Source organism: Rattus norvegicus, chromosome 5 (assembly GCF_021556685.1).
Source record: "Rattus norvegicus strain SHRSP/BbbUtx chromosome 5, alternate assembly SHRSP_T2T, whole genome shotgun sequence".
Classification (NCBI taxonomy): Eukaryota; Metazoa; Chordata; class Mammalia; order Rodentia; family Muridae; genus Rattus; species Rattus norvegicus.
Window position 1 is genome coordinate 79,231,708 of NC_141538.1, and position 24,967 is coordinate 79,256,674.

Below are 24,967 nucleotides of genomic sequence, written 5' to 3' on the forward strand. Positions count from 1 at the left end.
TGTGTCCATCTGTAACTCTAATTCTGGGGGAATCAGATGGGGGAATCAGACGGGGGAATCACACGCCCTCTTCTGTCCTCCGTGGGTACTGCATGCACGTTCTACCTGGGTCTTTTTAAAGATCAGCAAGTGCTCTTCATAGTTGAGCCATCTTACCAGCCCCTAGAGCTGTGGTTGGAAAGTCAGGTTTGAGCAGACTGAATTTAACCAAGATGAAGTGCAACATTTGATCTTTACTCGGTTATACCCAATTACACCCGCTTTGTCTTTTCTGTGGAAATCCTTTGCTGTAAGGGTCTAGGAAAGATTTGACATGAAAATGTCAAATGAAAATGACAATGAAAAATGCTACAAAATGCCAAATTGAGAAAGTCATATTGTTGACCAAGTCCAAGCGAGTACTGATAACACACAACATTGTTTCGCATGTGACTGACAAGCACATTTTAATAGGAGCATGGCCTATTATTTTTATTTGTAAGATGTCATTGAGTGTGAGGTGCATTTTCATTTTGGATTCTTGAAATAATGGATTCTTGAAAATGCATTGAGAATGCTTTAAAAGTGGGCCTTGGAACTGATTAATCACCATTTTGGCATTTAAAGCCCTTTGTTATTATTTCCATTTATGGATTCCACTGTAGTGCTGTAACTTCACTAACCAATAACTCTCAACAACTAGAAATTAATTCTAAGCATGGTTCTTTCCCACTGATTTTTACACCAGTAGAACAAAGGACATTGCAAACCTTAAATTCGTGTAATTGTAGTTTATCGTGTAAATCATAGATTGAAGCCGCCAATTATTAACTAGAATCAATAGCAAAACGAAACCCGAATTCAATTCTGAAATCCCTCGAGAGCGCTCAGGAATTATTTTTAAAAAGTAACTTGAATAATAAACAGCTTAAACGCAGAACAATTGTAAACACTATAGATGTATCCAGGCTGAAGAAACAAATGCAAACATTGACTACTAGCCTCGCCCAGTACTGACTTAAAATTAGAATACTCTTTTGTTTTTCCACCACAGGGGTTCACTGAATTTGCCCAACCTGGCCTGGAACCTGTGTGCTCAAGTTCAGGTAATCCTCCTGCTTCAGTCCCAGGAGTAACTGGGCCACATACAGCCTTCTCACACTGTGCCTAGCTTTTATTTCCCCATTTTCAGTATCGTGCACATGCGTAATTAAACCTTTTAGTAATAGCAACATCTAACACTTTTAAAAAGAAGTAACGTAATTTCAACTAGTATGTCTAAAATCTATTCCAGCAAATACCACAAGATTTATGAATGAGATGGTCAGCGGTGTAATGGCAATACTAACAGCCCAGCATTGCTCGAACTAGCTACATTTCCATAACCCTTTTGGCTACATCTTAGCCAAGTTACACTCAGCTGCCTTAGAGGACGCCCAGTCTTGCGCGAATTCAGCACCAAGCCATTCTTCCAATTCTGAGTTTGGGGATTCCTTAAATAACACAGTCTCTGGGCTCCTCCGGATTTGGCCAAGATAAAATGTAGAGGCGGCGCGTGCTGCTTAGAGACGGTGCGGGGGGTTGGGGTGCGCACCGAGACTGAACCCGCGGGCGCGGGCGGCGGCGGCAGCGGTTGGTAGCTGCGGGGCAGCGAGCACGAGGGGGCAGCTCCGCCCGTGGGCGCGCGGGCCGGCAAGGAGGCGCGAGGGCGCCGCCCCGGGTGGAAGGGGGGGCGGGCACCGGCTCCAGAGGGCGGGGCGGGGCGGACCCGCATCGTGCCGGGATTCGGGCGCCGGCAGCGGGCACGGACCAGAACGCGGAGCCGCGGCGAGCGAGAGGGACGGCGGCGGCGGCGGCAGCAGCCGGGAGGGTCTGGACCACCGGAGCCCGAGCGCGCGGCAACGGCCGCCTGGAGCGCGCAGCGCGGTCAGCCTGCGCTCGAAGCACACCAGCACGCGCACGCTAAGGGGAGCGCGGTACCGAGCGCGCGCCGAGCGGCCGGGGGCGCGCAGGCCCTGCCCGCCCCTTCCGTCCGCACGCCCGCCGCCCCGCCGGCCCTTCCTCTCCCACCTTCCACTCGCGGCCCGCGCCCCGCACCCGGCGGCCCCCGCGTCCTCCTCCCGCGGCAGCGCTGTCCGCGGCGGCCGGAGCGGGCCGGGCCGGGCCAGCGGGCCGGGGGATGGCGCTGCTGGACCTGGCCCAGGAGGGAATGGCCTTGTTCGGCTTCGTGCTCTTCGTGGTGCTGTGGCTGATGCATTTCATGTCCATCATCTACACGTGAGTTAGAGGGTCGGGGCCTGGGGACGAGCTGGACTGGCAGGCGTGTATGCGGTGGAGGGTAGCGTTCTGCGAGGATAGAGAAAGCTGGTCCCCAAACGGTCCCCCCCAATCGATCTCCTTGAGGCGGTGCGGCGCGGGGTCCTGGAGAAGGAATAGCGCTGGAGTCGCCACCCGACTCCTGGGTTGCAGGCGACTGCAGAGCTCTCGGAGAGAAGCCTGCTTCTCTCTCTGGTGGAGGGTTGTCTTCTTGGTCTGATTGTGTAGGAGATTCGTGTGGTTTTTTTTTCCCCCATCTGGGCGAAGATGTATGGTGTATTGTGAGGTTTTCCCCTCCCTCCGCGCGGGCCACGTCTCTGTTATGGAGATGGTCCTTTACACTCTTCCGGGAGCTGCTCACCACCACCCTGAGACTTCCCAGTGGATCACCTCCTTCCTAGGAGAGCTGTGTGTTTAGATAGGTGTGGAACACCTGCCGGCCTTGAAGAACGTCCGTCGCCGAGCCTGTGCTATGTAGCTTCGAGTCCTGTCAGGGTGGCATTTCAGTATCATTTCTTTATTTTTTTTTCCCGAGTATTTATTGGCTTGTTCGGAGTTGCATCCTTCCTCTGTTTTCCACATACATCTTTTCACTTGACAGGTACCTCCCAAGGCCTACTAGGTACCACCTGGTATTGGGCTGGGGACCCAGGTAGAGTAGGACAAAACTCCTGCCCTCGTGAAGCTTACATTCTAGAAGGAAGAAACATGATAGAAATCTAAATAAGAGGTTATTCCCTCTAAAGCTTACGACTAAAACAGAACAGGGTGAAGGGGCAGAGAGAGACATGAGAGAGGTGGCTAAGTTTTGATCCATCAATGAAATGTCTTTGAAAAGAAGCCTATTTAAATGTGTAGAGATGAACTCACTTGGCATATTAGCCTGAATGGGGGGGGGGTTGGGGTGCTAACTACTAAATAGGAATTGGCTAGAATAGCATGTATATTAATGAAGAACAGGGAAGAATGTTAGGCAATTTTAGATTTTTTTTTTCCACTATAGAAAAGGTGCTTTTCTCCATTTGGTGTGCCATTTCCTGATACTGAGACACTTGTATAAGATGAGCAGACAGGTTTTGTTTTTTTTTTTTTTTTTTTTTTTTTGAAAGTGAAAGAAAACGTACCCTGCTTGGAATTTAGAAATTTAAGCTGTATTCATTTTAACTCGGTGGGCTCTTTAAAAAAAAAAATAGTTATTTCATCAGGAATTTGGACAGTGCAGAGAGGAATAAAGAAATAACGCATATCAAAATGTTTCCTTGTTAACCTTTTTTTTTGCCTACCTTCCCAATTACGTTTTTATATCTGAAGAGGGCAGGCAAAGGAGGAGAGAGGGGACTGTACCATGTCGTGACTGTTCAATGGTCTGCTTTAAAATCTCATCTACTGAACAAGTGTTTTCTGAGAGGCAGTACAGGGCACTGTGCTAGAGTTAAGCATGAAGAACCAAACACCCCAAGCTGCTGCTCTTTGGGGGCTACCTGCAAAGTTACCTGGCCATTCTTTTTCTCATATCAACAAATGTGTGAGCTCTCTCCATTGGTTTAGGGAGATGGATGGCATTTTATGAGCTTTTAATGTTCATTTATTGTTATTGGTAGGCAATTCAGTTGATTCCAGTTAATATTAAGCAGCACTTATTATTTCTTAACTTTTTCCTGTCCTGGGAACCAAACCACGGCCTTCTGCATGTTGGGTAGTGCTTTCTCACTAAGATATATTACCAGTTCTTGTGATGAATAAATTGTTATACACATATCTCCTTAGTTCACACTTCAGAGGGAGAAAAAGTATTGGACCAGAAATGATACATCTTTTAATCTTTGATACAATGTTACCTTATAAAATGTGATAGTCCTGGCCATCTTGGATGATGGTTATTTTCCTGCTCCCTGTCCCTTATTCTTCATTGTTTCTTTTGTTTTGATTTTCATTCACTTAGTTATTGGTTCCACTGAGTAGCTTTTCAGATATGTATGTGCTAATTTCATTTAGTCCTAACTTATGTGGATCTAGTCTTTTGCCTTTACTTCAGTCTATTGCCAAGTTCCTCTGTTTTTGTGGAGGTAACTCCTATGTTAATCTGTCACATGCTGTCACATTCCTTGTCTATTGTCTCTCAACTTGAAGCCTTGAAGTAGACAAGTCTATTGTATATTAACTTTTATCGTCTGCATTCCCAAGGATTATATGTGTTAATTATATGCTAGTCTGCTTTCTTCTACTGTTGTGAATTTCACATACCACACTGATATTTCTTCACATTTTTCTTTGTTATACAATGAGATCTAATTAATAATCTTTTTCTGAGATAGGGTCTTACTAGGTCGCTCAGCTTATCCTGTAACTCATGATGTAAATAAACCAGGCTGACCTTGAACTCACAGAGAACCATCTGCCTCTGCCAGGGTGCTAGAATTAAAATTGTGTGCCAACCATGCCCAGTTATAATTTTATATTTTTGAGCATAGTACAAACATTAGCTTTGTTGAAGTGCTGTAAAAAGGCTTTGTTATTATTATTTTTTTAATACTCCAGGTCATTACCTTTAAATTTTAAAAAAGTGTGTGCGTGTGTTAGTTACATCACAAACAACCTTCAAGAGTTCAGTTTTTTCCTTCTACCACGAGGGGACTGGGGATTGAACTTAGGTTATCAGGCCTGGTGGCAAGCATCTTTACGTATTGAGCCTTATCTCCTGCCTCAATGTTACCCTTTTTATACAAATAAGAACATGTTCTGGGGTTGAGGGTGCTAGCACACAGGCAGGTGGATTTCCGAATTCAAGGCTAGTGTCGTCTTCATAATAGGTTTCAAGACCAGCCTGGTCTTAGTGAGTTCCAAGACAGCCAGAATTACATAATAGATAAATCCTGTCTCAAAAAACCAAAATCAAACAAACAAGAGAAAAAAATTTATGGAGAGAGATGTGCAAATCAAACACCCACAGTAGCTTCCTTGGAGCACACCTGTAATGTTAGCGCTCAACAAGGCTGAGGCAGGAGGATTGCAGTGAAGGCTAGTCTAAGCTATATTATAACCTTGTCTCACAGAAACTTAAAAGGCCCAGCAAGCGCAAAGCCCTGGGTTCGGTCCCCAGCTCCGAAAAAAAAAAAAAAAAAGAAAAAGAAAAAGGAGAAACTTAAAAGGCAAATAAGTGGCAGACAAATTTGTCTTTCTCTCTCTGAGTGTTTGTTTGCTATTTATCTGTCTATCCTTTCTTTCTTTCTTTTCCTTCCTTTCTTTCTTTCTTTCTTTCTTCCTCCAGTCTGGTCCCACTGTCACTTTTTTTGCATGTATGGTTTCATTAAAAAAAAAAAAAGTTACTTCCCAGTTTGATGGGAATTGTTTTCAAGTGGAGAACAAGGTTGTTTCGTTGTTGTTTTTCCTTGCCCTTTCCTAACTGTTTATGTAAAACTGCAGTTGCGTCTCAGCATTTAACAAAGTTGAAGAACTATGGAAATAGTATTTTGGCTAACATGCTATGCAGAGTCATCTTTAATAGAAGGATATATTTTCTGAACACATGTTCTGTCTGTGTCTCTGCTGTCCTTTTAAGTAAGACAAAGACGTAAGCAGATGTTGGTGCCTCTCACTGAACCTGTGCTTGCAGCTGCTTGTCCAGCAGTTGCCTGGTTCCTAAACACTTAGCTTTGTACTGGGTGTCAGGTCAGCAGGAGGGTGAGCTCCCAACTGTTAAAGAAGCATGAGTAGGGGTTGGGGATTTAGCTCAGTGGTAGAGCGTTTGCCTAGAAAGTTCAAGGCCCTGGGTTCGGTCCTCGGCTCCAAAAAAAAGAAGCATGAGTAACAGCAATATTGCACTAAAAACCTAAGGCATTTTGGAAAGTTGCTTTTTTGAAAATATTAGATACAATGTGTCAATGGCCCCTGCTGAATCTGTTCTATTGTATCTTCTTAGAGAAAAGTCTTGGCCTGTATTTCAACAGTGGAGCTAACATTTGATAACAATTGACTGTCTCTTATTCAGTGAAGTTATTTGTTCTGATTTCACACATGTCTCACAATTCCCATAAGCACCCCTCCCCCCAATAAAGAGTAGTTGCCTATAAAATGGAAACAGGTGTTTCCCATGTTTTGAATCTGTCTCTACTGATGGGTTTCACTACCACCCACGTTTGTCCCTCTTTAACTTTAATACCAAACGGAGGCACAATCACTTCACAGTATTATTTTAGATAACAGATACTTTTGGGAAGGGTCTTATTTCCCAGATTTTTGATTTTCTGAAAATAGCAGGTGATTATAGTCTCAAGCAGTCAGTGCGAGCTAAGTGGTCTTTATGGTGATTTTGTTTTTCTTTTTGTCAGAGTGAGTTTGGTTTCCTAGTTGGGAAGGGAAATGAAGACATACAAAGGTCTGAAAGCAGTTGTTTTCTTACCCTGGAGCCATGTGGAAGCCATCCTTTTGGATGGTTGATCTATCCCCCATCCATGCTTGTTTTCTCGATTCTTGCTTCTCCCGTCTAATGGTTGCCTTTCCCCCTGTGTGGATGCTCTACTGATGAGCATTAGATACTCCTTTTTGGTTAACTGATTGACAGTGACAGGCCAGCATGGGAATAGTGCTTTTTAAAAGGCGTTATTTATTAACTTGTATGGGCGTGCTTACTTTAATGAGTGTTTTGCCTGCATGTATGTCTGTGTACCATGTGTATCCCTGGTGCTCATAAAGGCCAGAAGAAGGCATTGGGTTCCATTGAACTGGTGTGGTACAGTCTTTTTCTTTTCTGGTGTGTGTGTGTGTGTGTCCGTCCGTCCGTCCGTCCATGTCCCCAGCTGTCCTGGAAAACCCTGTAGTACAGGCTAACCTTGAACTCAAGAGATCTGCCTGCCTCTGCTCCCTAGTGCTTGGAGCAAAGTGATGATCCTAGAGCTCAAATAAATTATAACCCAGCTTTACTGTTCAAGGGTGGTTCTCTTAATGGTTGTCCTCTGTTTCCCACACAGTTGACTCCATTCATGTTCGTATCTCCCTTTCTGCTTCATTTTTTACATTGTAATCTAGTCATCATTTGGAAATCCTGGGTCATGTGCTTCAGATCTTATGTGACTCCCAATGCTTTCAGGTTAAAACTCAGCCTCTTGACACAGTTCCCTGGGAGTGGAGTCAGGACCCTGCCCCTTCTCTTCAGCAGCACTTGTCACTGCATTCCTCAGACGGAGCACTGATCTGTCTCCAGGATTCTCTCTCCTTCCTTCCCTTTCCCCTCCCTTTCCTCTTGTCTCTTTAAAACATTTTTTTTTCTTCATACTAATTCAAGTCAATTTAGACTTGAGTTTTGTGAGCACTTTAGATTGTCACTTCTCATGTTATCCTAGGGCTTGGGGGAATTACTCATTTAAACAAAGTGGTTTTTCTCTTTTCTGTATACATTGTAAGTTTTTGAGGATACAGATATTAACTCGTTTACCACTGTGTCTTCAGGATCCACTAAACATTAAATTACTACTTGTTTAATGAATGTATAATCTTTTCAGTTTCTCTAATAGCTGTACACACATAAACACACATGGGTTTCATATAATAGTTATATAAAGTTATATATATATATTTATATATTATTTTATACACACATATATGATATATAGCCATTATTTCTATCTCTGGAGGTAATTGTGGTTTAAGGCAAATGGTCAAAATTTGGCCTGTATTTATTGGACATAGACTTTTAATAAAATTGGACCAAGTGAAATCTTGTCCTCACTCTGTCTAAACCAGTTGCAGGTGAAATAGGAACTGGTTCATATCAATCTGTTTACATCAGTTTGTCAAAAATTTTCCTCAAAACATTTCCTAAGGAACCAGTTGTCTTGCTTAAAAATAATTTTACATTCAGTTCTGTCCTCTGGTGAATGCAGCAGAGCCCAGGGCTAGCCAGGGTTGACTCACAAATATAAATGTCACAGAGGGGTCCCCTTTTCTCTCTCCATCCACAATGTTTTCCAGATACTGAACAGTTTAAAGGCTGGGGTCTGCTTTGAATGGGAATTGTGTACAAATAGGGAATGGTTCATTACTTCCGGTGGCTTCTGCCTTCATGGTGTGCTCACAGATGTTGTGTGGTTTTAGCGTTATCTGGTAGGTGCTTCTGTGGGCACCCTTTGTTGGTTGCTATCATCAAAACCTCACTCTCTGCTTTCCGTGGACCAGAGTTCATTGTAGCCTCACCAGAGGGTTAGCGAGGTGGGTTAGTTTTGTTTGTGAGTCTGTTATTGAGATCTCCTGCTGGCTTGCCATAGTGACACGACTCTTTTATATTCTGTGATATTCGAGTCCATTCTCCAGTGGAGACAATTTGTGCTTTCCTGTATGGTTAGCTAACTCCTGGTTATCTCTCTTTCTCACGGGAACCTTGTGTCAGCAAAGTTAGAGTTGCACTAAGGTAGGCTCGCGCTGCTGCTGCTGCTGCCACTGCCGCTGCTAAAGCACATTCAGATGCCCATGGTGACATGCTGAGAGCTCCGTGGCAATAACATGAGTCACAACCCGACCCACACTGATCAGAAACACAGCAGCAGCCCTTCAGAGAGCGACAGAGACCGCTGATCTTCCGGGACAACTGTCATGGGCAAGCTGATCCCACAGTCACCCCAGTTTGATGTGGAACATGGAGAGAAAGAAATTCCTGGCACTGGCACTGGAGCAGTCGCTTTATTGGAATCACACGGCACAACTTGTAAAACAAAAACAAACCAAAACAAGAGCATGGTATGGAGCTATGAAGCAAGGTGACCTTTGCCCTTGCACTCTGTATACTCTGGGAAGCCTTAAGCAAAGTCCTGGAGCCTCACCCTGTTTTAAGATTACTGCCGAGGCAAAAGGCAGCAGCCAGCGCCGGAGAGGATGAGCCCTGCTGCTCCCCTGCCTCTGTTGCTCAGCCTGCCATCTCCCAAAGGCTGCTCCCTCTCTCCTAGGCTTCTACCCTGCCTAGGAGAGAAAACAAAATTGCAAGTGTGAGAAACATCAAGTCAGAGATGTTGCTGAGCAAGCCTGACAGATGGGAAGGGGTAGAGGACCGGTTAAAGCCATGAAAGCCTCAGCCCCACTTCCCGGAGACCAGGACGTTACAGGGAGGCCGACATGATGACGCTCTCCCCCTCAGTTGCTGAGAGTTGGGAGTGGAGTCAATGCACAGGGAGCTTCCTGCAGAAGTCCTGCGTGTCTCTTCCTGCCACTCCTTTACCTGCATCTCTGAAGAGACACACTCTAGTTCAGTTCGGAAGGTGGGACTCCAAAGGCCGCTCGTTCATTCCCTTTGGCCCATGGCTTATTGCTCATAATGTTTGGACTCTATTCCAGCTTCACTGTCCCTCAGGCAGCAGGGCCAGCCTTGCCCACAGAGTTTATACACAGCTCTCTTCCTGGCCTTGACTTGACTGACAGTGGCCTACCTCACCAGCCTTTGTCATTGTTTGAGGGTGACACTAGCTCCTAGTTGGAAGCTTTAGTTTGGAAATAATTTCTCTTGAAAAGTTTACCCTTTTTTTTTTTTAATAGAAAATTTACTACATTGAATAGCTTCCCCAAGTTGCCTGCTTAAGTTTGCTCAATAAAGAGTGACACTGAAACCACTGCCTAACCATATAATAGGGTCATTCACTGTGTGCTCACTGTGTTCTTGATGTTGTAATAAAAGCTGATTTATGAATATTGAATGGATATATTTGTTAAGAGGGGAGACACTTTTCTAGAATAAAGAATATTGTTAAGAAGCCAGGCAGTGGTGGTGCACGCCTTTAATCCCAGCACTCTGTAGGTAGAGGCAGGCAGAACTATGAGTTCAAGACCAGCTTGTTCTACAGAATGAGTTCCAGGACAGCCAGGGCTATACAGAGAAACCCTGTCTCTGAAAATCAAAAATATTATTAAAATCCCAATTAAAATTCATGCTGCCCCCAAGCAAGAGCTAGTCTTCCAGGTATTAAACTAGACATGGAGAGCGTCTTAAGGCTCCCACCTCAAGTGGAGTAGAAAGCTGGTGGATAGACTCTGCTCCTGGGGGCTGGGCTAGACTAGATATTGTCTCTTCCCATATCCTTTACAAAGTGAGGTTAGCTTGGAATTGCATACTAATGAAGAATTACTTTGAATATTGTATCTGCTACAGAACAGAAATTATCCCGCCTGTGTCTCTTAGCTTCTTCACCTACCGGGGATAATGATGGAGCTTCTTGTGTTTTGGGGACACAGCTGAGACAGGTTTGAAGGTTCTATTTAATTTCTGTTTTTCTCTCGTCCAGTGTTCTCTGAACCTTGGTAATTCAGAGAAGTTTCGAGTGGCAGAAAACGTCGTTGAATGTCAACACTCCTCCTTTTCAAGTTCTTTTTTTCCCCATTTGTTTGTTTGTTTGTTTGTTTGAGTTGTATTTGGTTCTAGCTATCATCGAATGTTTTATTTTCAGCCTGTATTTTTGGAACTACCCTGCAAGGTAGACACTTACGCCCACATAAAGAAACAACTTGCCCAAGGGCACACTGCTAGTGCTCTGAGTTAGAAACCCTGGCAACCTGCCACCGGCTCAGGCTTCTGCGGCTCAGCGGTACACTGCCAGAGGCAACCTAAAAATAACCCGGAAGTGAACTGAAGTGGGCCACGTGACAGCTAGGGGATGTTTCTGATAACATGCTCCTCCCCTTTTCACCGAACATGCACTGTCCCTCAGCCTAGTCTGTCTTGTAACTGCTGCTCTTGTGAAAGCTCCCACCACCTGCCTTTTCTCCTTACAGTGATCTAGTCTCTGAGGCCTAGGGTCCTCTGCTTTGCAAGTTAGAGATGCAGGGAGGGGTTTGGGGACTTAAGAAACCTCAGTTGCCTGGGTCTCGCCCCTGGAGGTTCAGCACCAGAAGTTTTTAGCTCCCGGGGCGATTTTGATGAACGGTCCCCGGTGGCTGTTTATCCACAGGTGTGACCCACACCTGTCACCTGTCTCTCTGTTGGCTTCCTTCCCTTTCCACTTACCTCCGAGGCCACAGTTTGCCCTCACCCTTTGCCTTGGCTCACCTCCTGGCGTCATATATCAGTCTGCCCAGTTGTCCTGGATCCATCCCGTGGCTTTAGCTTCTCAGATTTCAGGATCCTGCCGAGGGTGGTGGCTGGCCATGTGGACGCGTACTACTTCACATTCATGGTCTCGGGTCCCTGTCTGGCAGCTGTTGGTGTCCGCATTTAGTGCTGTCTGTTGCACCTTCTGCGTCTTCACCATCCTACCACATCCTTGGCAGATGGTTTGAATTCTTGGCTTGTGTTATGGATCCTGTCAGGCTTTTTCCCTTTACCCTCCGACTAGCTCTTTTGCTTTACTCTGTATATGCAGATATTATTCCAAAATCACCCCCCAGGAAAGTCCCCTCCATCCTCTTTTGGGCCCTTCCTCTCAATTCTGTAGTTTTAGGGAGGCTCAACAGTTTGGCTATCGCCATTCGGCACCTCCCACTTATTTACTTTTCTTTCCTTTTGTTAAAGGTTTTTCGGTTTTTTTTTTTTTAATCGTGTAGTGTTCACTTAATGCCATATGTATTTGGGAATGCCGTGGTAATCATGTTGGGATCAGAGGGCAGCATTCAAGAGTCCGTTCTCTTTCTTCCGTGTGGTGTGAGTCCCTGGTTTTGAACCCAGGGCTGTCAGGCGTGGCAATAATTGCCTTCCTCCTGCCCAGCCATCTCACTGTCTTTAGGTACTTAGTTTTTTAATCTGCTTTTAAAATCCTGCCTATTTCTGGGCTGCATCTGATGCCTCCTTGCTCACAATGCTCAGGGTTCACCACGTGCATCCTTAATATAGTGAACGTTTCATTTCCTGACCTTGTTCGTGTGTGCTTGGGCTCATCTTAGGACAGTCACCACGAGATCCTGGAGCCCCACCCTGAGTCATCAGATCCACATGATCTCTCTCTCCACGGTCAGGCGAGCCCTGTGGATTCTCCCGTCTGCATTTTCTCCCGCTCTTCCAATCCCGTGCGCCCTTCTGCTGGCGTTTAAAACCTTGCGGCCTTTCTTTGCGTTTTCTCCTTCTGGACAATTAGAGTATGTCACCCTGCCTTCCGTCCCACTGCCCTGTACTTTGCTCTTATCACTTAAAGCAAACATAATCCCAGTCATTTGATTTGGGTCTTCCCTGGTTATTTCTCGCCTGTCTCTTCAACCTTGCCTGTGAAATGGAGGCAAAGTTCACAGTAGGAACGAGGCATAGGCCAGCTATGGGATATGCTAACGTGCAATTTGTGTTTCAGAAGTTGGGAATGGTGGGGGCAGTGGAGGGGGCCACACCTAGCAAAAGCCGGGCCCTTCGAGCCCCTCCATGGTGGTTCAAGTGCACTTTGCTGGCACTCTGTTCTAGCACTAATTTGAACAAGGTGAGAAGCACCTGTTCTAAGCTCTTGGCCCCGCTGTGGTGAGGAGCACATGTGGGAAGCCTGAGCTAAGAAAGGGAAGCCTGGTGTCTCAGAAGCACAGAGACCATGAAAAGAGGAACTTGAGTGTCCAGGAGGACAGGCTCTAGTCCCAGGGACATCCACAGGCTGCTTTCAGCGTCCCGATTTAGCCGCCCATTGTGTTTTCTCGGGGCTTCTCATGCCTGGCCGTTTTTTACAAGATGGAGACATTTTGAGTTCACTCCCCTGAGTTCTGGGTATTTTCCTGAACTCTGCTCTGTCCCTGCATTTAGAGGAGTCTGCTATACTGCGCCTGGGCCTCGGGGCTGTCATGTGGCCAGGAAGTGATCTCAAAGAAGTAGTGGGGGGGGTGGCGGCGTTCTCCTTCTTGGCTCCTGTGTCTCATGAACACTGGTGTCCTGAACCTAGTATCTGTAACCGTCCTTTCTGAGATTTTCGTCAAAATGCTCTTCGGTGGGAGGGCAAATCCAATTTGCATTTCTTTATTTTGTCTAAAAGTTGGAAGTCCAGAGGGAAGACTTGGGTTTCTGATGCTTTGTTAAGTCAAAAGAAAGATGGGACTGCATGCTCTTTGTAATAGCCTCACACGAAAAGCAACCAGGTATCAACATCAGGTGGACAGACAATGTGTGCACAATAAGGAATAGAAGGAATTCAGAAGGAATTCTATAATGAGGATGAATGAGCTATAGATGATCAATAAACCATTAACGTGGGCAAGTCTCACTCTAACATAAGAACATGAGAACCCCATATAAAAGGGGATTGGACGTGCAGAGGGGGTCTGGTAATGCTGTTGTTTACTGACCTGGGTACAGGCTGCAGGGAGTTTTGCCTGTGTTAGCAAACTCTGCGAGTTGTAGACTTATGTGTCACCTTACATTAGCTACCAATAAAAAAAGAACAATGTGAGAGAAAGGTCAAGGCTACAGGCCATATGCAACAGTGGTTTAGCAGAGCTGGATTTCGAGCACGCAGCCTGGAAGGAAACAGTTCCATGTAGAATCCTAGCAACAAGCAAGCCACCAGCTCCAGGACCCAAGTCCATGCTGCCTGCCGACCACTGAGACGCCGAGCAAGTGGTCTGTTCACACTGTTTTGAAAAATCTAACTGTGGGTTTGGTTTCTGACGCACTGGCCACAGCCTAAGGAGTTCTTTCTGTATGTGTAAACGTGATAGGGAAAGGTACTACGTCCTGGCTTTAGACGTCGTTTTGTTGACATGTCTGAGTTATATGGGATTTGTACAATCCCCCCTTTAAGTTACAAGTCTTCGACAGCAGATAGCGTGTCTGCTCATCGTGTCTGTGTCTGTATTTAAGTACAAATGGTAACCCAGCACACACTGGTACTCGGAGTCTGTTGATCAATAAAAGAATGCTAGGCATAGTGATAAGTCCGCATGGTTTTGATTAAATGAACATATTTTAAGTACCCCACACCAAAGAGCTTTGTAAAGTCAAAACAGTGTTCTCCGAAGTGGGATTGATTGCTTCTAGGGTGCGTGTACTCCATATTGATCCCTTGGCATAGAAAGAAATACCAAGGACTGGTTAGGCAGAGAGAAACGGTAGCAGAGGAAATTATTAAGGCTCTGCAATGTGGTTTGGTTTTAATTTTGTGAGGAATTTCAGATATGTCCCCTATCAATTCTTTTTATCCATAAACCTGGAAGAGAACAATACTGCATTATCAATATAAAAAAATCTCAGGAAAAAGGAGGTGTATCAATATTCTTAAAGCAAGATATCTTAATAAAAAGGTGGAAACGAAAGTAGGGCTTTCGACTTCTAGCTTGTGCCCAAATCTAAAAGTTGCAAGGCTGTTTTATGTTTTAGTTCAGAAGGTCACTGCTGCTGCTGCTGCTGCTGCTGCTGCTGCTGACTTAATTACAGCCTTCCAGATACAGTGCATTATTAGGGGGCTGAATTTGCCTATAAATCAACACATTCACGTGAGAGATTTGAGACACTTTCTTAGCACTGGATGGACCAATAGGAATGAATCACAGGATTTTTATCAGTTTGAGGATTCTTCAAACTAAAGTAACTACCATATGATTCGTCTCACTTCTGGGGAGATACCAGCAGACATCCAGGTCAACATGTAGTAGATACCTACAAACTCGTGTTTTTTGAGGTATATTTGCAAGAGGCAAGCTACAGAGCCTGACTAGCCATCAGCAGGTAAATGGATAAAGAAAATATGGTATATATTTTATTCAGCCTTAGAGAATAAAAAAATTGGGACATTTGCAGGAAAGTGGGTGCAACTGGAGATCATCATGTTAAGAGAAATTCACAAGACTCAAACAAATGCCTTTTCCCCCCTTGCATAAGCAGAATCAAGATAATAGTAATAGTAATAGTAAAAATAATGTATGTGGGGTGCAGTGAAGAGACTGCCCAGATGATCGCTCCATTGTTAGGGGGAAGGTTTTTATTATGAATAAGAGGATATCCAGAGCAGACAGAAAGAAGGCAGACTGTGCATAGCCAGAAGCAAGAGAGCACTGAGCACAGAGAATCGTGGAGCTAGTGGTCGGTCTGAGGCAGGTGGGTCTGTGTTGTTATGTAGAGACCAAATGGGAATCTGGAAGATGGGAAGCCTGGGCTGAGAAGGACCAGCCTTGGAGATGTGTAACAAGTGTGAGCAGAGACTGAGGGGACTGGAGGCCAGTGTGGGCTTTGAAATGTAACCACTGGTGCAGGCCCGTCTCCAGAGGCAAAGGAAATGACCCCTTTTGGGGATGGGGAGCCCATTTCACAAGTTTGGGGATGGGGAGCCCATTTCACAAGTCCCTGAGGAATGCTGGCTTTTATCTAACCGCCAGAAGTCCTTCTGTAGTCCAGCCTGCGCTCATTTCTGGACACTCCGGTTTTCTGAGACCTCACAGTAATAAGGTATGAAAGCAAAAGGGGAACTCTAGTGGCAGAAAGGGGCATGAGAGAGAATAACGGAAGCGAGTGAAAACGGACCGGTGATGAGCGGCTAGCCTTAGACCTTCTCGTCCTTTTATCTTGACCATACTCTCTTCGTGATCTCTGGGTGGGTTCTGGGCAGGGAGTTATTCTCTCTGATGCATTTTGGGGTAGTTTCCTCAAATCCAGTATCTAGTTCTGTCTTCCACTGCTATGTGCAGTCTTCTGTCTGATGTTTGAGCTGGTAATAGCATAGGTCAGCAGTTCTCAACCTTCCTAACGCTGTGACCTTTAATACAGCCCCTCATATTTGGTGACCCCCTCCCCCACCCACACACATAAAATCGTTTCGTTGCTACTTCATAGCTGTAATTTTGCTACTGTTATGAACCATAATGATGGATAAACATCTGTGTTTTCTGATGGTCTGAGGTGACCACTGTGAGAGGGTTGTTTCACACCCCACAGGCTGATACCTGCTGACATAGGAGCCTGCTTTGCGCTTGGTTCTTTTCATGTAGTCCTAGTCCATGTCTTGACAGTGTCTTATTCCTTCCCTAGGCCCAAGACCACAAAGAGGTTTTCTAGGAAAACTTTTGTCTTCTCATTCCTCATCAGTGAATCTAAGATAAGTAGTGTCTCCAACTTCCTCTCAGGGCCTAGAGTGTTCTGCTTTGCCTTTCAAGAATTCCAGACACAAGGGTGTCAAAACAGATTTCCTTCTTACAGCAGGCTTATTTCCAGATTGACAGGATATAGTATCAAGTTGGAGCTCCGAGGCAAGCTTGGGCTTCAGACTGCAATCACTGGGGAGTTTTTCCTTATTATTTACACAAAGTGTTTTCTCTGTGTGTGTATTCCTGTGTCAGTTTAAAACTCTCTCCTCTCTGTCTGTCTATCTCCGTCTGTCTCTCTGTCTCTCTGTCTCTGTCTCTCTGTCTCTCTGTCTCTCTGTCTCTCTGTCTCTCTCTCTCTCTCTCTCTCTCTCTCTCTCTCTCTCTCTCTGTGTGTGTGTGTGTGTGTGTGTGTGTGTGTAGCTTTGGTTGTCCTAGAACTTGCTCTGTAGATCATGGTGGCCGGGATTAAAGGTGTGAGCCACTACAACCTGGCAAAACTCCATTTTTCTAAATCTTTTGAAGGACCAGATTGATGGCTTGGGCCTATACTCTCTACTGGTCAAAGGTTGAGGCAGGAGGATCAGGAGTTCAAGGTCAGGCTGTGCTACAGAGCACTGGGTGTTGTACTCTGGAGGAATAAGGAAGAATATGTGACCCTGGTAAGGTGCGGACTGGATGGGGTGGGCGGGAGTGATAGGACCCTCATTACTTACTTCTCGTGATTTCAACCATGTTACGAGTTCAGCTAAACGGCTACCTGGACTTTCTCTTACTCCCACAATTCAGATGCCCTTTATCAGACGAGTTTCTGCAGACATCCATCTAGTCTGCTATTTTGTTAGAAATGGGAAATTGCAGATGAACTACACTGAAAAATAAGTTGCTGGTCCCATGCTTGGGTATCATGATAATGTCAACTCGTTACATTTTAAGTTTTCTGAAAGACTTGCTTCTATTTCTTTCTCCTCTTTGCAAAGCAGTAAATAAAGCACCTAGCTGGTCAGCCCACGTGTGGGTGGTGGTCGTCATCTCCTAGCTCTTGCTATTGTAGATCAGAAGTTAGCTCTACTCTTTAAACTCATTGGTTTCCATTTTTTCTATTGTCAGTAACATAGTGTCTTCTACAATGGTGTTTCTGTGGCCATAAGTGAAACAATAGGTGTTTGCTGAGGTGCACTCTGCTTTCCTCAGAGTGAGCCTAAGCTGACTGGTCTGCACGTGGTTCCCTTACTGGTGTGCTTCCAAATGTGTACGTGACACATTTGCCGTGTTTGTGGTACAGTTCTTCGAACTGCAGATGTGCTGACCCTAATGGGCTTTTGCTCTTCTAGAGGAAGATCTCAGTGGTTTTCACACTCATGGCAGGACTGCTGTCTGGCTAGAGCAGTAAGATGCCTCTGATTCCAGGCATGTCAAAGCATGGAGACACCTGGACCCCAGGACTCCTCCTCAAAGATCCAGGAGTTCTCCCACCTCTGGTTACTGCCGGCTGCCCGGAGACTGGCTGATGAGACAGGAACTGCTCTGTTGTTGTAGAAGTAGGGAGGAAGAAACTCCAGCACATTCTCTGCCCTCCGTCTGGCTGGGTGTCCCTCATGAGGAGCTGTCATTAAGACACTTTCTTTTTTTTTTAATCTGAGGTTTTGTTTTTCCCTTCGACCCTCTTCTACCCTGCCAGCCCAAGCCTATTGCCATTAGTCGTCTGTCTGCCCCGTTCTCAAAGTGCTTGTCACACTTCCATACCCTTCTTGCACATATGGCGCATATCAAGGCTTTACCTACTTTTATAGCTGTGTGGTTACTTCTTAGCAGCTTGAGAAGGAGGGCAGTCATGTGTGGGCAAATACTGTCGTTGGTTTTTTGGAGGGGGTCGTGTGTGTTATTGGGGGGTAGGGGGGAGAATAACTCTGTATCTGCACAGGCCAGAGGTTGACTCCGGGCATCTTCTCCCATCAGTTTCAATTTTACTGAGACTGGCTCTCCTCACCCAGCCTGGAGCTCACTGGTTGACTAGACTGGCTTGCTGGTGCTACTGTATCCACATCCCAGCACTGGGATTACACACCCCACACCCAGCTTTTTACATGAGGTGATCTGAATTCAAGTCCTCATGCTTGCACAGTGAACATGTCACCCACTGAGCCAACCCCTGGACCCGCTCTCCATTTCTTCAGTTTGAGTCTATGAGTGCCTGCCTGCGCTGTGACCCTGTGGTTCCTAAGCTCTGCGAGCACAGCAGTGAAGCATAAATGTTCAGGGAGCATCTATGTGCTGACTAGCACCAGGACAGCCATTCTGCTTCCTTCCGGCTTGCCTAACCTGGAAGCCCGTTTGGTTTGTCTTGTCGTTGTCTTCAGGTCTCCTTGTCAGAAAGATGTCCGCTTTGGAAATCCTCATCTTAGTCCTGGGGTGTTGTAGCACAGTTGGCAGAGGGTTTGCCCAGCTTCCACATAGGAAGCCGTGGATTTGAGCCCACAAACTGTGCATGGATGTGCCTATAATCCTAATACTTAAAAGGTGGTAGGCAGCAGGAAGTTCAAGCTTCTCCTTGGCTACATGAGACCCGACCTTAAAAACAAAAATCCAAAGACCGAAAGCACCTTCTCTCAGGTGCCCAGCCTGATGCTTTGGGTGTGACTTGCTTTGTTCTGCCCGCCCTCTCTCTCCTGACTCGTGCATAAGCCTTTATTAAGATTTTAACCCAACTCTGTTTAGGGATCTATCCGTGCTCTCGTGGGCTTCCTTTTGACTCCGCACCAGCACATCCTCTAGAAATGACTCGTGTTGTTTTCGTGTTTTAGCCGGTTACACCTCAACAAGAAGGCAACAGACAAACAGCCGTACAGCAAGCTCCCTGGAGTCTCTCTTCTGAAACCACTGAAGGGGGTGGACCCTAACCTAATCAACAACTTGGAGACATTCTTTGAACTGGATTATCCCAAAGTAAGTGCCTCGCTGTGCCGGTGAGAGAGACGGGCTACCCCACGGTTTTGCTTATTCATCTTGGGAATTTCAACACTGCAGATGAGGCAGAGGCCCTGATGCTTTATGTACATCAAAGCTGGAGCTTCTTCCAGCCATGTTCTGTAAGTGAGTGCAAGGGGAATGAAGGAATACTTACGTTGATCGTGAAAACACCCTGGCCTTGCATCTCTGGTGTGCAGCCCCGCCCTTAGAGTCCCACACGTCTCTGATGTGCAGAGTAGTCTCACATTTTGATTCCTCTCGGAGACCTAGTTCTGTGGGTCTTTTTATATCACATCCCTGTGTGTTTTCATTGGTGGTGGAGAAAATCATGTTGATCTTTAGTACGAAAGATATGCCAGAGACAGGGTCTAGTCTTTCATGGTGTAGTTTAGTTTCTGAACTAGAGAGCCAGAGAAATCTGTCTGGTTCCTGTATCTAAAGGAACTTTTATTCAGACAGTATTTTATTTTAAAAACATTAACACAGTTGGTAAATGTCGCACAAAACCATCTAGTTCTTGAGTAGAGAAAACAAATATTCAAAATTGCCCTTTAAAGCTTTGAATTCAAAGGCATTTTCTTTTTTTTTTTTTTTTTTTTTTTTTTGGTTCTTTTTTTTCGGAGCTGGGGACCGAACCCAGGGCCTTGCGCTTCCTAGGTAAGCGCTCTGCCACTGAGCTAAATCCCCAACCCCTGGCATTTTCTTTAAAATCCTCCTTTCTCTCAGAAGTTACACAAGCGAATTAACAAATGAACTTGTCACTCGCCCTGGGCCAGCAACTAGGGACTAGAAGTCTAAGTCCATTTTGTTACAAGATGTATATTCTATTGTAATTCAAATACGGTATTTCTATAAAACCTGGTGTGTAAAGTAGTTCTTTATAAATAGTAGCTTAAAATACTTGTACTTGAAGGGTTGAATGTACCCCAGGAGGGCACATGCCTGGCATGCATGAAACTCTGGGATCCATCCATCACCAGGCTGCATAGAGACAGGTCTGAACCCACAGTCCCTGGTACATAGGGAATTTGAGGCCAGTATTGGTTCCATGAAGCGGGGAGTGGTGGTGGTGGAGGTATTTTTGCTTGATAGGCAGTATTATTATTTCATATATTAAAGCTAATTAAGTCATTTCATGACTTAGGGCATAGCCTGGTAGTAAGAGTGTATGCTTGGTATGTATGAGTTCCTGGCTTCAGCTCCCAGAACCCCCCTGGCCATCTGTTCCGAATGGCATTTTGTCCTCTATACTATGAAGTTTGCCTTCCTAATGTCTCCAGGTCTGAAGCAGTGAGGAGACGTTCTCACACAACTTTAAATTGTTATTAATGCATCTAAATTTACTCAAATACAAAGGGTAGCATTCCGTGTACTGCAGTTTCAAGTGTTAAGTTCTTAAATATCCAAGGACTAAGTATTCTTAATTTGGAGAGGTTTATTTGTAGTCCCCCATCTTGCCTTTCGCCTTTGGACATTTCCGCAGTCTGAAAAGCGCAGGCGAAAGTGATTGCATTTGCTGGGCTGCCTTCTCCCTCCCGAGCTTGCAGTCCAGCTTGCCCAGTTACAGGGCTTCACTAGAGTTCTTCCATCTCCTGGAGACTTAGGAAATCAGTCTTTCGAAAAATATCGTAAAGGAATATATTTTCAGTATGTACTGTATTTTTAACATGTATACGACTAGTCTTTTAGAATATAAAAAATACCCCAAAAGTCATTCTGTGTATTAGCTAGGCGAGCTTTTAACCACGCCCAGCGTTTAGCCACTTATAACTGGAGGAATTTGACTGTCGCAGGGACATAAAATGGTTCCGTCCCACCACAGTCACGAGCTGATACCTCATTATAATGTGGTTCTTCAGTTTGCTACGGTTTTTTTTTAAAGCCTGTCTTAAGTATCTGCTCCTGGATAATGTGAACTAGGTTGTTTTTTTGTTTGTTTGTTTATTTTTTGCAGCATAGCTTATTAAGTCATTTTTGTTTGTAATCTTGGAATTAAGTTTGAAAGGTATAATCACGATTGGAAACTTGCAAGCCTTGTGATGAAGTAAAGATGAGCTCTTATATGGAACTAGAGAGACAACTCATTCGTTAAGAGAGCACACTGCTCTTGCAGAAGACCTGAGCTTAATTCCTGGTACCGGCATCACTCTGGAAAACCAGTTTTATAAAGTTCTGCCTTGCTTGGGGAGGAAGCCACAATAAGCCACCCGTGTCTTGCAGCGTCCTAGTGCTCAGAAGCACTTTCCTCCGCCTTGCCGTTCACACCTGTCGAGCAGTACCTATTGTAAAAACATTACGGAATTCTCTAGGGAGCGCCTGGCTGTGTGGCTTAGTAGATGGGAAGAAAGCTAGCTGTTATTTTGCCCTTTATAAAGTTACTTAGCCTTTCTAATCGCCATTATTAAGGACACAGTCTTCCTCCACTAAGTGTTCTGAGACATCAGGACTGCTTGTAGGCTCAGCCCTCTGGGAAGTTTCATGGGTGTGGTGGGATTGGCACCCTTTGCTCTCTCAGACTTTTATCTGGCCTCATGAGGCCAGATGACTGTATGATTGGTGAACCCTTCTTGAGGAGCACTTTAGATCCGTCCTCACTGAAGCGGATACTGGATGGAGTACTAAGTGGTAGGGATCATGAGAAAATGCTCCTCGTTTTCACCATCTGCTTAATTATTAGTAAGCCTTTTTTTCTTTAATTAAAAAAAAAAATAACGGGGCTGGAGAGATGGCTCAGTGGTTAAGAGCACCGACTGCTCTTCCAAAGGTCCTGAGTTCAAATCCCAGCAACCACATGGTGGCTTACAACCATCTGTAATGAGATCTGATGCCCTTTTCTGGTGTGTCTGAAGATAGCTACAATGTATATAATAAATAAAGATGTTTAAAAAAATAATAATAAAATCCCCACCTTGTTGACAAAACCTTTCTTGACTTCAGTCCTGGTTCTCTTGTGTTCAACCACAGATTTCTTTTCTGCCAGTATTTTGGTGAGGTAAGATGCATGCTGAAGGCGTTATGAGTATTTTGTTTCTGCTTTTTGCTTTTATGTACTTGTCAGTAGAAGTAAGCAGAATGGGCTTTTCCATGGCTTGAGTCAGTCCCTGTGATTTAAGCACCTCAGAAGGTACTGTAAGGACGGTTTTGGCAGGGCCATTGAAGCTTTCAGAAATGCCTTTCTAACTAAACATAGCGTTGAGCAAAATGAAATTCTGGATGTCCTCATACTTAGTGAGGTCAGCGAAGCATGCTTTTCATGGTAGTAAATGTTTGGTCAAATGTTATTTTATTTAAAAAGTTTTAAACAGTAAAATAGAATTAAAAAAAGGAAAGAAACATAATCACACTTTGTCCCTTATGGGCTCTCTTTACGTCTGTAGCACTTTCATGAGGCAAAGCGGGGCTCCAGGACAGAGTTTCTGGAGGAGGAGTGTGCTTGGGTTTCCTCCTTTTCAGCGTTGCCTTTTGCACTCCCGCACATCTTGTAAGCTTTGAGTGCATGTTAAGTGGTGCAGGTTGTGAACAAACTTGATATGCAGGTTGTCTCTGGGTCAGGGCCTGTCAGAGAACGACAGGTGTCAACCTCAGGCACTCCAGGCGCTTTCTGCTGCTGGCAGACAGGTCTTTGGCCTGGAGAAGCTGTCCCCACCCAAGCAACACTCGTCACAAGCAGCTGGGTCCCTTAGGATTCCTCCCTAAGCTCTTAACTTTATGTACACAATCCTCTTTTTTCCTTTCATCTAGTTTTTGATCACTCTAGAAATGCTAGCAGTGTGTACTTCTACGAGGGTTCTTAATGTTAAATATCTTCTTTTGATTAGTATGAAGTACTCCTTTGTGTACAAGATCATGATGATCCAGCCATTGAGGTGTGTAAGAAACTGCTTGGAAAATACCCAAACGTTGATGCTAGATTATTTATAGGTAAGTAAAAAACCTACATTGGCCATTTTACTTTGGTAGTTTTAAATATCAGTAAATCTCGCCTTAAACTCTAGATTAGAGTACAAGTCACTCAGTACAGTTAGACAGCATATGCTTGCTTTAGGCGTGTTTTCTGGGAGGAGGGGGTAAAAGATATTTCTATTCCTTCAAGGAAAGTTATGGGGATAAAGAGGTCTTGGTTACCAAAAGGTTACACAAAAATAGCATCCTGCTCAGTAGTCAGGTGTGAGTAGAAGTAGTAGGTGTTGTTGTCTTCTGATTATTTTTTCCTTCTCTATTTTGATTTTCCCCGGGTCTGTGGTATCTAGTCTCAGTGTTGAGCTTGGATTCCATCATATAGAGTATGTTTTAGTTACAATCAGATACTTGGTTACTTTCACAACTTTTGTGACACTGTTGCACCAGCGCCCTGTGCAGGGCAGTGTTCCCCTCTGGTAGTTCTCTGGGTCACTTCCACGAACACTAACCGTAGGAGTAAAGGCCCGAGCGAGGTAGGCACCAGCTCGACTGCTTCATGTTCAGTGAGTTATGTAGGTGGTGACTTCAAAATAGGGCCGCACCAGCAGTCTGTGGAAAGCAACCAATAGTCTTGCAGTAGCCCAGGTGGTTTTGGGGATTCCATGGGGCCCCTCTGGCCAACATTGACTAGATGTGCCTTGTTCCCGGCACTGGAGGTTCCTGCTTGGGGCTTTGTTATTTGGTGATTCCTTTATATTTCTTTCATATATTCTATCCATCTGCAGAAGTTTCTACTATATTAGGTTTCCATACAGCCCTTCGAATGGCCCTGAGTTTTAGCTGCCCCCCCCTTTGGTTCCCGCATCGGTTTTGTTTCTAAAGTGTTTTTAATGGTAGTCTTTTCTCTGTATAAAAGTGGGGGTAGCCTATGTTTTACTCTGATAAGTCAATTTCTCCTATTGTTGTAACTACTGTAACTTCAAAATGAGTCCTGTGGACTCTTTTATTGGTTTTGTTTGCGTTTATTCCCTACCACTAAATAAATGTGTTTATAATATTATGTAGCATGACACTTTAAATATACATATATATATATATTATGAAATGGTTAAATCAAATTAATTAACATGCATACTTACCACTGATTTGTGATAAGGGATCTCAGCACTTTGCAGATATTCAGCACATGGCTGTTATGATATTGTTGTGTTGTACAATTATCATTAGATATTAGTTCATCATGTTAATGGAAGAATTTGCAAATTAGAAACCAGACTAGATTGTTAAAGAAATTAAAAATTCTCCTTTTGTGAATGAATACTTTTTACAGTGATTACTATGAGTGATAGGTAATGTTTAAATTATGAAATATGGCACAACTCTGTTTCTCCATCGTGTATCTTTATAGTATCATGTATTTTGAGCTCAATGAATGTCTTACTATTGTGCCTTTACATTTTTAGGTGGCAAAAAGGTTGGCATTAATCCTAAAATTAATAATTTGATGCCAGCATATGAAGTTGCAAAGTATGATCTCATATGGATTTGTGATAGCGGAATACGAGGTGAGGTTTGTCCTACTTTATCAAACTGTTCATTTGATGATAGAAAGCCAAAAACATCTTAAAAATATATTATTTATCAATCTGTGGTTTGCCCGATAATTTACTCCATCATCATGTATGTTAGGTGCACTTGATAAGATTTTAATTTTTTTAGCCTAACCTAGATGGTACATGTATTAGATACCTTTGCATTTTGAAGAGAAAATCTCAACCATTAAACATAGTGATGACCACCATCTGGTCTACAGCCCTTCTCCAGTGTAACATTTCTTCTTTGTTGGACACTTTGT

At 44.4% G+C, this 24,967-nt stretch overlaps 1 protein-coding gene across 1 annotated transcript in view; it reads left to right on the forward strand.

The window, feature by feature from the left end:
- Positions 1-2,144: 2,144 nt before the first annotated feature.
- The window catches only part of Ugcg (UDP-glucose ceramide glucosyltransferase), a 32,629-nt gene continuing 9,806 nt past the window's right edge, over positions 2,145-24,967 (forward strand). The window contains 4 exon segments of the mRNA NM_031795.2: positions 2,145-2,256; positions 19,047-19,188; positions 23,031-23,133; positions 24,576-24,677. Of these exon segments, the coding sequence (NP_113983.1) occupies positions 2,159-2,256; positions 19,047-19,188; positions 23,031-23,133; positions 24,576-24,677 (445 nt within the window). The 5' untranslated portion in view covers positions 2,145-2,158.